We start from the raw sequence: 12,869 nt of genomic DNA, 5'->3' as shown, positions 1-12,869 counted from the left end.
CACTTGTAGTAGAGGTTGTTGCCACAGCCAATCAATCCCTCTCCATCTCCGCCCTTCTTCCTATTCCCTTCTTTCCCCCATCGCCAGAGGTAAATTCTGCTCCGATTTCACCTTTCTTTGGTTCCACCTGTTTTACCGTGTGTGACAATGTAGGTGCAGAGAGCGTGGTGTCTGAAGCCGTACTCGACGGTAAAAGAGTGGCGGCTAAGAAGCCAATTCTATCTACTTCCGGTGACCTCGATAAGTTCCACAAAGAGCTCCAATTGCTTAGGTCAATTTCTCTTCCTCCGATCATAGTTTTTGTTGATGGGTGGAGTAAAAAATTTAATCTTTTTCTGTGATTGTAAACGTCATTAAGAGAATGAGATGTTATAATCATGAATGCTACATTTGGGATGTTTGCTCATAAATTCATCAAAAACTATCAAATCTTGAAATTTGTTGTCGCCTGCTTTCTAGATGTTATGACTTCTTTCTCAACATCCTGATCGCTCATTTCACTCCCCTTTCGCATGTTTGTTTCTCTGCAAGCAATCACCCATTTATTTACTTTTTCATTAAGCCGTTTTCATCGACATTTCAAAGATTCCATATTTCTTATGTGGATCTCAGTTGGATTGTTTGTTTGACTCATGTGATACAATTTGTGAATACGTGCCATAGTGATTCATTCTTTTGATTTTACCACGAACACTATCTTCGCTTACATAGACCTAGGAAGCCATAAGTGCCACATCTTCCTTCACACCCCAACTCACATATTTTGTGTTGTTCAGATTCTTGTAGGAGTGTTGAGCATTTTCGAAAGAATTGCGGTTGACCTTTTCGGACATAGGAATTTGTTGAGATGTATGAATTTGACTTAAATTTGGGGGAAAAAATCAGTATTTTGAGAATCTTCAAAATTTGGAAAGCATGAGGATTCTGATACGATGGAAAATTTGAAAAATTTTAGGAGTTAGGATTTTCGGATGAGCGTGGAGGATTTTGATAATTTTGAACCCAAAAAATTGTAATTTGATTGATTTGGTTCCATAAATTTTTACAATGCAAAGTGTAAAAATAACGATGCAAAAGAAATTTATGGGAGAAAAAAATTAATAACCTGGATGTGAAATAATAAGACATTAGCAAGGACATTTATAGAAAAAAAAATTCATCAATTCAAGATAAAGTAATACAGTATATTTTAAAAGAATAAAGTAAAATAATAAAAACAAAAAGATAAAAAAAATCATCATCAAATTGATAATAAAAAAAAGTCAAATCAGCAAAAACCCCTCACTTTCTTTATGGTTAGATTCACAACCTCATGCAGTGAGGGTTGATTTAATATGACAAATTTATTTACATTTATTATAAAACCCCATCTAATAGTCACCGTTACACGCTTAATGCTGATTGAGGGTTATGAATGGGAGTGGTGTAAGTGGGATTATAATCAATTGCTAATTAATTAGTAATTTTAAATTGAGATTGATTCTTAGTTATTAGATTAAGAGATCTAATGATTAAAAAGTTTAAATTTAAATAATTAGTAAAATAATTTAAAGGGTATTAATATCAATTCATATAATGCTAGTTAAAATTAACTATTTTCTCTTTCATCAAAATCGTCTCAAAACTTTAAATTAACAAAACTTTCTTGATTTAAATTATTTTTTTCAAAACATATCAAATTGAAGGTAATTCTTTAAGGATTCTAACGAGTTCTCAATTGCATATGTTCTGACGACGTTCGGATGATGAAATTTGATCATTTTCATTTCAGTTTTCGTATATCAACAAATGCATAAAAAAATTTCAATATAATACATGCAAAATATCAATAAAACTGTGTTGATATTTTCATGTCATTGTGTTCATATTTGTAATACACTAGTTGATATTAAACCATAAAAATTATGTTATGGTAACAGAATTACGATCTTGCCCCTTTATTGATATTTTATCTACTACTTATTGAAATTCGTGAGATTTAATCTTATTCATTCATTTTAAAATCTAAAGGATATTGGATTTAGACTTAGTTTTGGATTATAATGTTAAAAGAATATAAGAGGGGCCGGTGAGTACATATATGTAGTATATGGGATGTAATTCAATACTGAAGATCTAATATTGTCAAATTTAATGTTTAACTAATTCATAATTCGACTTTAGTATATCGAGCTTAATTTACTACATATTTAACGCATATGTAATATAATTGTGCGTAGATATATTTTTTAACATAAATACATTTTATTTAATCATGGTATTCCAAAACAAATACTACATATTCACATAATTTCTTTTTATAACAAATAATGTATTCTTGTAGTTCTAAATTTTAATAATCAGTAGTTGTTCGAGAAAATATATGTTAAATGTGCTTGTATGGAGATTTTTACCTCTAAGGTATAATTTAAAATTTTCAATGATTTTCAAAGACTTTCAATGCTAGTAGTCTAGTACTACTTCAATTTGTTCAACAGAAAAAAGTAAAAATGAGTTCAACAAGTTAATTCTCCTTGTGATTGCAAATTTAAAATTAGGTGATAATTTCAATACTCTTAATTACCTTACAAATTACCTTACAAATTAGTATATTAGTTAACTACTAACTAAACCCAGTATGAATAACATTGCCTTAATTTCACCATATTTAGTTAACTACAAAGCCCAGTATAAATAACATTGCCTTAATTTCACCTTATTTAACGTCAATTCCGTAATAAATTGGATTATAGTAGGATTTAAAACGCGTCCTGATTGATGTAACGCATCCGTTATTTCATCTTTTGATTTCGCATTTATCTTGTTCTTGCCGCTTACATTATGATCTTCGATTTTCTGTACAAAAAACCTCGAATAATCATTATTTTTTAGCCTTGGACGCAAATTTTTGTTTGTTTGGATTGGAATTAGTTTGAAACGATGGATGAAATTATACCAAAATCAGATGGATTTGATGAATGGGTGAAAGAGCTCTTGCCCGATGCCGCACCTGAAATTGGGTGAGCTCTGTTTGATTGAAAAAAGAGGGTTTCCTTTTGCATGCATAATTACCTCTTTTTTCTGTATATTTCTTTAGAATTAATACATGTTGATTTCTTATCTAATCAAGAAATTGTGTCAACGATCATGATTTTACAATTAAATCGCGCTCGTCTGAGTTGCAATTACGTCTCCGTTGATGATTCTTTATTTTTTTCCTTTTTCCTTTTTAGGGTTTTTTAATCTTAAATCTATATGCAATTCTATTTATTTGCCTCGTTTCACGATTGTTAATCACACCAAATGTCTCATGTTTTTCTCTCTGTCGATCGAGTCGTAACTAGTGATTACAAGACGCGGTAGTCTGTGATTAAGTATGAATTTTGAGTTATCGTTTGCATGTTGAATTAAAAGTTGTTTGAATTTCACAAGAGTTCCCCTTAAAGCCTCCGATTAATTTGGCAGAAGTTGTACAGTAATATTTTTTTAAGGTCTGCTATGGTTCTGAGTTGGTTGTTTTTCCAAATGAAGCTATCATTCTTTTAGTAATAGCTTTTAATAAAGTTGGACTAATCTTGATGACTAATTTAGTGAACTCCTCATGTAATGTGTAATGAAGGAATCCGGGTTCAGAATTTATGTCGGTGAAGACACGAAACCATTAATGGTTCTATCTGGGAGAGGACGAGAGAGATTGCGTTTGATGATTCAGTTAGACATATTTTATAAAGGTTGACTGTGTTTTAATTTTGTTTTCGTTTTGCCATTACCAGCAGCATGTGGCAGCAACAGGAGCACACATCAGGTAACATCGAAAATACATGAAAATTTCATAATCATTTATTGCATTGTTGTTTGTCATATCACCTTTCTTGCTTGAAGAGATTGGTTATTAATTGATAGCTAACACCAAGTCTCCAATCCAGTTTGATTTTTAGTTCACTTCTCTTTCCAAGCTTCAATTCGAAACCACTAACAGATTTCTGCTGCATCAGTCAAAGCTGAGAGACCAAGTACTTCTCAATTATCTGTGGATTCTCAAGCTTATCCGAGAAATCTGAATCAACAACATCAGCTAATGCAGGTCTCTTTTTTTGTACAACGTAGCTCTCTATTTTGTTCAAAGGTATTTTACTATGTATTTACAGCTGTTCTACTTCAGCATACATCAGCTGGATTCAATTCAACTCACCTGATGGAAAAAAGTGAGCAGGAGCCATTGCACAAGTTCTTGGAACCAAAAAGTGGCATGGTTCTTGAACGTGCACATTCCAGATTGCAGATGCCTTCTCTTTACTTGTCTCAAAATCTAACAATGCCAATGGCAGATCAACTTAAGCCGCAAAATCAGACACCTCTTGGTGCTTTGCATGGTATGTCTGAATCTTGTCGTAAGGACATGGTTGATTGTGTATATAATATAGGTTGTGATTCATGACAGAACGCGACAATGGAGATGAACCAAAAGATAAGTAATACTACTTTACTAACAGTGAATAAATTTAATGTGAAACTATCTTTTCTAGAAACAATGACTTATGTTATACTAATGGGGATGCTTTCTTGGTCTTTACCTTTTTTTCTAACTGCTATTGCAATTTCATTAACTTTCCTGTTTTTCGGGTGTTTTCTTTCAGTTCGATATACTTCTCTAGCATTCTTCCAAAAAAAAACTCCGTAATATAAAAAGGCTCTAGCATGGTTTGTTTCATTGATTTAAGGTACAAGGTGCATTTCTGCATCATTTGAATGTTTCTATCTAATGAGATTAAGGTGTCTCCTTATTCAGCATCAGAATCAACTTCTCAAGTCGACATGGAATGGTTTAATTCTGCATATCAGAAGGTAATTTCATCACACATATAAACTTACTTCGACTTTGTTGAATTCTGTGTCATCAGTAACTGCTTTGAAATCTTCCACAGATTATGCAGCTTAAGGACATGTATCTATCTCAATTTCTCATGTTACACCACAAAATGCAAGAACTGAAACGTCAGGTATCCACTTTATAAACCGCCAGCTTGTGGTAAAATGTCAATGCTAACTTTACATTTTTTTCATTCGAGAATGTTTACTGATTTTGCCTCAAATGACTTCTTTGTTAGGCAACCGATGCTGAGATGGTAAACAAATGGGAAAAGAACAGATGTCTTATTGAAAGGAAAATCAGACTTCTCAACATTTCTAAATCAGATCTTTTACACATGAAAAGGGAAAGAATAACTCAGATGCTGAATGAGGTAATGAGATACGTTTCTCAGCTTCAACCGAGGAATCCTTTGTACTCGAAGCAGACTCATCATGTCGAGGCATCTGGTAATCATATGGAAGCACCTCAGATTCAGCAAAGAGAAAACCCACTTCATTTCAATAGTTTACACCAGTCTCTGATAAGGCCAGGAGGGACTCCATGCTTGCCACAAAGCTCGTTGAGTTCATTAAACGTAGGCTCATCAGCAGGAGTACACAAGGTAGATGCTTCATCGAACGTGAACTCCTATCAGTATAATCTCATTAGACCTATGCAGCCATGGGCCCCACAGGGAAGCGTGGCTCCAACTGCAAGGAAAGGAGCCTCTCAAGCAGCATTCGATGCGAGGGCTCTTAGAATGCTGCTCCATCCATCGAGTGGAGTTTCTCAATACAATAATTTGGGTGCTTCACAGCATCAGCCTGTCACCTCAACAAGGAATATGTTTAACTCATTGGACTACTCCGTGAGTCCTATGGCTCAGGTGCCTCTCACGATGCCTCCTCTGCAGAATAACCAACAAGATCAAGCTATGAAGAGGCAGAAAATGAAGCAGCCTCTGCAGCAGTTGATAAATGAGAAAAATAAGCCACAGATGCTACAAAAAAGAATCGAGGATACAAAATTGAGACGTTTTGTAGGATTCAACCAAAAATGGTCTTCTGTACTGCCACCAAGTTCCTCTCCGTATGCAATGTCTCCCCAAAATTCACAACAATCTTCCCCACAGTTTGAGATTAAGGAATTATCTTCAAAGTTTTCCAAATCAGCAACACCGTCATTATCTTCTGCCTCTCCATCTGCTCTTCCATCTCCCTTGACTCCGATGACCCCCTTGACTCCGTCTTCTGTGCCGGCAGATTGTGTGATGAGTCCATTGCTAGAAGAAAGTAGCAAATTAGCCAAGAATCCTGTCACAGCATCTCAGCCCCCTTTGCAAGACACAAACCGTAACCAACTTGTGACGGACACACAAAGATCAACGAAGTCTTGCTTGGATAGGGAATCTCTTTCTTCTGGTGCCAAGCAGCCATTAAAGGCTAAAGGAGATCCGCTGAAGAGCTTGATTGAAGTGGTGAGTTCAATATGTCTTAAATTCGTATAATATAGTATAAGTATGTTTGATCACTATCAAATCACATTACTAAAACTTGCGTCGCTTATACATTGAAGGTGAAGTCAGTGTCATCCAAAGCGCTGAATGCTACTATAAGGGATATCAATGCCGTCACCACTTTAACTGATAGGGTGGCAGGAAACTTTGCCCGAGGTAAAGCTAAAAAAACAATTTTCTACGACTTGGCTGATGACATAGTCAGCTGTTGTGACAAAGGTGACATGAAGTCAGGGATGAAGCGTGAACTGGACGCCCTGGCTTCGCATGATTTTAGAACGGACACGGAGCTCTATGCAACGGGTAGTATAAAGAGACTGAAAACCGAGGTAACTAATAACCTATACTGCTGTATGTATAACATAACAAAGTGCCCTTTCACATCAATATTTTCGATGATTGTGACAGACGACTAACTATCAGTTACTGGAAGAGATCAAAGAGATTAACAAGAAGCTTATTGAGGTGGTGGTGGATGTGATGATTCCGGAGGGTTTTCCTAGGCTAGGATCAGATGAAGGTACACTCATCAGATGCTCGTATATACCGGTTGGATTCTCGGGGAACATGAAGATCCCGAATACCTCAAAATTTATGGTAATGCTTTAAAATTTCTCAAACTCTTGACCCAAACTACTGGGTGCTGATTTTCTTATTCCATTTGACAGTTTCCTACCCTGCTTCTTGATTTGCTTGTTTCTGCCGATTATCCGAATTCGTCTCCTTCTGTACTGGAGAAGGATCCTTCTGGCTCCTGGTGAGATACTAATCTAATCTATGAAAAGTTGGAAGATAGGAGATAAGATAAGATCGATAAATTGATGCCTGTTGATTTTGGTTTGCAGTGATGGTGAAGAAGGCAGATATATGTGGACGAAGGCAAAGTCGAATCTGATTTTATCCCTCAGAAATCTCCCTCAGCCCATGTCGGTTAAAGACGTGGCTGAAGCCTGGCACGTATGTGCTCGGGAAGTATTTCACGAGCTCGCGGACCATGCCGGAGGAGGTAGCTTCAGTTCGACCTACGGCAAGTGGGAAAGCTGTGCCGTTGCTGTCTAGCTATGCTGCTTTGTAAATAACTTCAGTTTTCCGTCATTAATCGTCTCAATTTGCCCATCCTTGAATAATTGTCTCATTTCCATTAACCATATCTCAATCACATTTTAAATTTGGCTCCAAAATTATTTTTAGATTTTGCATTATTATAAAATTCAAATCACAAGGCTTGAATTGAAATCATCACCTAACAAGAGCAGCAGTCAAAACCCTACCAATTTCGAAACTTACATAAGCATCAATGCAAGCATAGTGGACTTGATCCGCCGTGAGCCGCCGGTCATCCCATCGGCTTCTCGTCACTGATTTCGGCTTCTCCATCTCTTTCCCAAGCACAAATCGCGCCATATTCTTCAATCCGGCGTTCTTCAGCTCCTTCATTTTATATACCTCCGCCGCCAATTTCCCCAAATCAACCGTCTTCGCACCGTATCCAATTCTGTGATCCCGCTCGAGTTTTCTGACATCGGATTTCACTCCAATTCCGGCGAAATTGTGGTCGGAGTAGGAGAGAAATTGAATGAGGTGGACGGGAAAGTAGGGCGAGTGGATGAGCTGGTAGATCAGGCAGCAGCGGCCGACGCAAAGCTGAAGTGTGGCGGCGGGGTTCTGTTCGCCGCGATTGTGGTTTGGGCGCCACTCGATGTCGAGGCCTACGGTGAGACGATGGCCGTATAGGGAGGTCACGTCGCGGATCCACTGGGAGACGGCGGCGGGGTCGCGCGTGACGGTGGTATAAACGACGTCGCCGGAGAAGGCGACATTATAAGAGGCGGAGGGCTGCTCGCAGTGGCAGTGGATGGCCATCTGAATTGATTTATGGTAGGAACAATTTCGGCGCTTCGTTAGTGATAAATTTACTCCAGAATTAATAATAGAAATTATGATTTGCAAATATGTTTGTGTGATCAAAATTTGTGTGTTTCTCCAATTAACATGGAATACATACGGGGTATTAGTCACGAAATTATACAAAATAATATGAAAATATAAATTTATCTTAACTTTCATTTGATACCTAATTCATTCTATAAAAATAGAAATTATTTCCATTTTTGTGCAGATATAACATTTTCTTAGTCGGTATAATATTTTAGGAATTATTGGTTAATGTGTTTAATTGAAGAGGGAAAAAGTGGATGTAAGTATTGAATGAAAAGAGAATGAGAATTGAATATTTGAATTAGAGTGAGAAAAAATGGTTGTGTGTATCAATTAGAAAGAGAAAGTTACAAAAGATATAAATGTGTCATTTTATTAGAAAAAAATTCAAAAGAAAAGTGTGTCATTTTTGCTAGAACGGCGAGAGTATATATTAAAATTAGTATAATTCAAAATGTGTTTATTTTTATGGAACGGAGAGTACTATTTTCAATAAATATACCATAAATTTTGATTGCAATACTAAGTAAAGCCAATGATATATTATACCCATATGAAAAGAGAAATGATATGCTACATATCTCATGTGAGCATCACTCTCGTTTGACGCATGTTAAATTATTCGTTTTAATTTATATACTACGTTAAAAAAATGTTATTGAAGTTACTAAAATGTGAGTGAAATAAGTTGGTAGAATGTGGAGTCTACTTATCATTTATGGTAAAAGTAAAATGTGAGGGGATTGGAAACCACTTAAAATGACAAATTGTGACTCTTATTGTGGGTTGAAGGTAATATTATTTTTGTATTTTTCATACAGATATTAGGTGGAAAATCATAACATTAATAAAATAAATATAGTAACGAACTCTTGGTGGAGACTCTCAGGATAAGTTTGATAGATATTGTAGAGAGAAAGAACGACACGCGACGGCGAAACCGCATTTACGTACTGAAATGAAGTAATAATCCTACTGGAATGAAGTAAAAACCTACTGGAATGAATTTAAATCTTTGTAACATGTTTGTATGACTTATTTACCTTCGGATGAATTAAAATAGGCTCGTGATGAAGGTGAAAATAAATTATAAATTTGTGCCTCTCATCCATAAAAAACTAGATCAAAAAACCCTAATTTGGTATGGTTCGGTGGTTCGGTCTTTAAGAGTGGATTTGTGAATAATGAGACTCTATATCTATATAGGGGTGTGATAAAATACAAACTCTCTAAAATACAAACTATACAAACTTTAATCTTACTCACTTAATACAATTAATCAACGGTTAATATAAGAGATTTTTCTAATGTCAACTTTTTTACATCGAAAAATCAGAATTTGGACACCCCCGTCGACAGAATTTGTACACTCCGTACATCCCTCGGTGACATAATTTGTACATTCCGTTGACATCGACCCCCGGTGACAGAATTTGTACAGTCCGTTGACATAATTTGTACACTCCGGTGACAGAATTTGTACACTCCGGTGACATAGTTTGTATAGTTTGTATTTTAGAGAGTTTGTATTTGATCACACCTCTATATATATATATATTAAGATTATGAACACCAACATTACTACTACATTCATAGTTTCTTGCATTTGATATACTTGTTGACAAAAGAAGCTAGGTGACTACATTCCTTCCAGGTGGCAAGATCACTGGTCCAGATTCCCTGGATTTTGCAAGTAAATTTTGATTTTTGGTCATATATATGAATGATGGGATTAAGGTTTAGTTTTAGGCAAAGGATATAAGGTTAGCTTACATGAGTAAAATTTCCTTGAATGTGCATGTGGTGTTGTTAGGATGATTTAATTTGTTTACTTACTTTGATACTTGAAGTTGCAGGCTTGGTCTGGCGTGTCGATGAAGTGGAGAGGGTTTGTCCAGTGCTACTTGTACCAGTCGCTCTACGTTAGGCCCGACCAAGCAAGACACACTGGCACAAGTAAATCCTATGTTTCATGGGTATGTATGAATTTGAAGTTTGTGAGAAAGAGAGAACCAAACAAACAAGCACATAAAGGAATATAGACCATTTTGGTGTATGAATTTTGTCAGACTAAACAACATCATGTAACAATAGACTCTTTTTAAGGACAAAAACATCGAGCTCTTAATTCTAGGTGTTTATTCACCAAAATTAGTAACTTCAAAGTTTCTTGTGTATTATCCCACATCGACACCATAACGTAAGTTGCTGTAGTATATAAATGAGTTAAATGAATGTGTATATCGCCGGGCCTTGTAACGTTGGCTTGTAACCCAAGTGGGGGCACTAAATTGGTTGGATATTGGCCCGAACCAACTGGCTGGGCTTTGCGGTGCTTATTCTGGCCTGCCCGTTCCAAGCTGGGAGTTGGGCTACGGGGCTTGTGCGAAGGCATGGGCTTCTTGGCCCATAGAGTGGAGGGCACTGCGTTAGGCTGGTTTCACAGAGCAACGACCACTTCCCGCCTTCAGCAGTGGAAGGATAACAGGCCGGTGTGTTGCTTGCCCGTTAAAGTCAGATGTGTTGGTCCAATTAAACAACCAATTTTTTTTCCTATATCACTATAATCAATTTTACATCTACCTAATTCAACATCGAAATAAGCAGAAATTCCTCTTAAAAACAACATTTTTGGAATTCCAGAATCGATATGGTGAGCCATATATAAAAATTATTGAAGCCAAAGACTACTCATCTTTCATGTGTCTTCTAAGTTTCTTTTACACAACAGATTAATTGGCAACATAATATGAGGTTCACTTTCTTAGCAGTGCAGCAATGTTCACTTCCAAGACAGACAACTACATAATTTGGCAACTTTACATTAATTTTGTTATTAATAATATTTTTCCCACATCGGATCATAAAATATATTGTTGCATTATATAAATGAGTCAAATGTTAAGTTATTCCGCCGAGCCTTGTAACGTTGACTGGGCTTTTGGTAGTGCTTATTCTTGCTTGCCTGTTCCTAGCTGGGAGTTGGGCCATGGGCCTTGTGAGAAGCCATGGGTTTCCTGACCTTTAGCTTAGAGTGGAGGACATTGCGTTAGGCTGGTTTCACAGAGCAACGACCACTTCCCGCTCTCGGCAGTGGAAGGATAATAGGCCGGTGCGTTGCTTGCCCGTTAATATCAGATGTGTTGGCCTAATTAAACAACTAATTTTTTTTCTCTCTCTATAATCAATTTTCTCTCCGACGTAATTATCTATTCATATATTTCGGAATAACAGCTGAATATACAAATCATTGAAATAGAAAAATAAATTAAGTATGTTAGACGATATACATAAAAATAATGCAAAGTGAAGGAAGTTAATTTGTTAAAAGTTAGGTAATCAAGTAGCAACAAGAGTCTCCTCCATCTCTAGGCTATCACCGGCGAAAACCCGGTTCAATATCATAGCTAGCCGGACTCCGCCCTGAGCTATCCACTTCATAACTATGGGCAATCTTGAGTTGAAGTAATCCTCTGTCAACAATAGGGGCGGACACAAAATTAGTTTTCAATAAAGACGGTATAATCTATATTTCGTATTCAAAATGTTGAAAGAAGAATTTTTCTATAATTTGTACTATTGATATGGGTTTTTTTTATCATATACACAAAAATATCAAATAAGTACTCAATAATATTATAAGAAGATTTTTTTTGGTAGGGGCTTAAGACCCATTGAGGGTTCGTTTTGATCGGAAAACGGGTCCCCCTTACCCAAAAGAGTCTCCCCTGACTCAACACCTTTATATCCCATTTGCAAGCCATGTCCAAACTCTCAGCAGCATACCTGCAAATATTTACACATTATGTATATGAACACCAACATTACTACTACATTCATAGTTTCTTGCATTTGATATGCTTACTTGTTGACACAAGAAGATAGGTGACTACATTCCTTCCAGGTGGCAAGATCAGTGGACCAGATTCCATGTTAGCAACAATGGATTTTTGCAAGTAAATTTTGATGTTTTGATCATGTATGAATGATGGGTTTAAGGTTTGGTTTGTTTTAGGCAAAGGATGTTAGGTAGCTTACATGAGTAAAGTTTCCTTGAATGTGTTGTTGAAGGAGGTTGATGTCCTTTCCATAATAATCTGCGGCGGCTGTAAAGAATTATCTCTCTGTCCCACACCTAACTGTGCAAGAAATCAATACCGTTATGCTCACTCAATTTGCAACTTTACATGAGAAGTGAAGTATCTAATCTTGATCTTAACTAGAGACTGGTGTGATTACCTCCTTCGTATTTTATAGTGCAAGGCAAATTGTCAAAAAAATATGAAACAGTCAAATTTTAGTCTATTTCATAACTTTAAAAATTAGTCAAAAAACCACGAAAATTAACACTTCGCAATTATCTCACAGCAAAATTTAGGTCGTTTATGTGTAATACTCTTTGTCCACAAAAAATAGTCCATTTCTAAAAATGGAAAGTTTCACTTTCATACTAATTTAATTACAATAAAAAATCAATCATTAATTTATAACCTAAGCATTTTTAAATAGAATAAGACAAAAGATGAACGATTCACTAAAATCATAGCCTAACAGCTTGACGGAAAGAAAATAGTCTTGAATTGA

General features: G+C 36.1%; 2 protein-coding genes across 3 annotated transcripts; one reads left to right on the top strand and one right to left on the bottom strand.

Annotated features, from left to right (window-relative positions):
* The first annotated feature begins 2,787 nt into the window (after window positions 1-2,787).
* LOC121795801 (mediator of RNA polymerase II transcription subunit 15a-like) lies at window positions 2,788-7,466 on the top strand. Of its 2 annotated transcripts, XM_042194415.1 has the most exons (12): window positions 2,788-2,999; window positions 3,753-3,784; window positions 3,975-4,063; window positions 4,142-4,352; window positions 4,769-4,824; window positions 4,905-4,979; window positions 5,088-6,308; window positions 6,407-6,503; window positions 6,582-6,676; window positions 6,756-6,944; window positions 7,016-7,104; window positions 7,193-7,466. In XM_042194415.1, exons 1-12 carry the CDS (start codon window positions 2,920-2,922, stop codon window positions 7,404-7,406), a joined length of 2,448 nt encoding a protein of 815 aa, XP_042050349.1. In that variant the 5' UTR covers window positions 2,788-2,919; the 3' UTR covers window positions 7,407-7,466. The 2 variants fall into 2 exon arrangements, with proteins under 2 accessions (XP_042050349.1, XP_042050348.1); XM_042194414.1 differs by having other exon boundaries at window positions 6,407-6,676.
* Window positions 7,467-7,528: 62 nt separating this feature from the next.
* On the bottom strand, window positions 7,529-8,266 carry LOC121795802 (Werner Syndrome-like exonuclease). The gene has a single exon (XM_042194417.1). It carries the CDS (start codon window positions 8,208-8,210, stop codon window positions 7,587-7,589), a length of 624 nt encoding a protein of 207 aa, XP_042050351.1. The 5' UTR covers window positions 8,211-8,266; the 3' UTR covers window positions 7,529-7,586.
* Between the last annotated feature and the right edge of the window lie 4,603 nt (window positions 8,267-12,869).

Source organism: Salvia splendens, chromosome 3 (genome assembly GCF_004379255.2).
Source record: "Salvia splendens isolate huo1 chromosome 3, SspV2, whole genome shotgun sequence".
NCBI classification, from domain to species: Eukaryota; Viridiplantae; Streptophyta; class Magnoliopsida; order Lamiales; family Lamiaceae; genus Salvia; species Salvia splendens.
The sequence above is the reverse complement of the archived record's forward strand: the minus strand, read 5'-3'. Positions and strand labels throughout refer to the sequence as shown.

Excerpts from the sequence above, each read along its gene's own strand:
- LOC121795801 (XM_042194414.1), top strand. The coding sequence starts at position 2,920 with ATGGATGAAATTATACCAAAATCAGATGGATTTGATGAATGGGTGAAA. Across the intron at positions 6,677-6,755 it reads TAAAGAGACTGAAAACCGAG|ACGACTAACTATCAGTTACT; the intron begins GTAACTAATAAC and ends TGATTGTGACAG. Across the intron at positions 6,945-7,015 it reads CGAATACCTCAAAATTTATG|TTTCCTACCCTGCTTCTTGA; the intron begins GTAATGCTTTAA and ends TCCATTTGACAG.
- LOC121795802 (XM_042194417.1), bottom strand. The coding sequence starts at position 8,210 with ATGGCCATCCACTGCCACTGCGAGCAGCCCTCCGCCTCTTATAATGTC.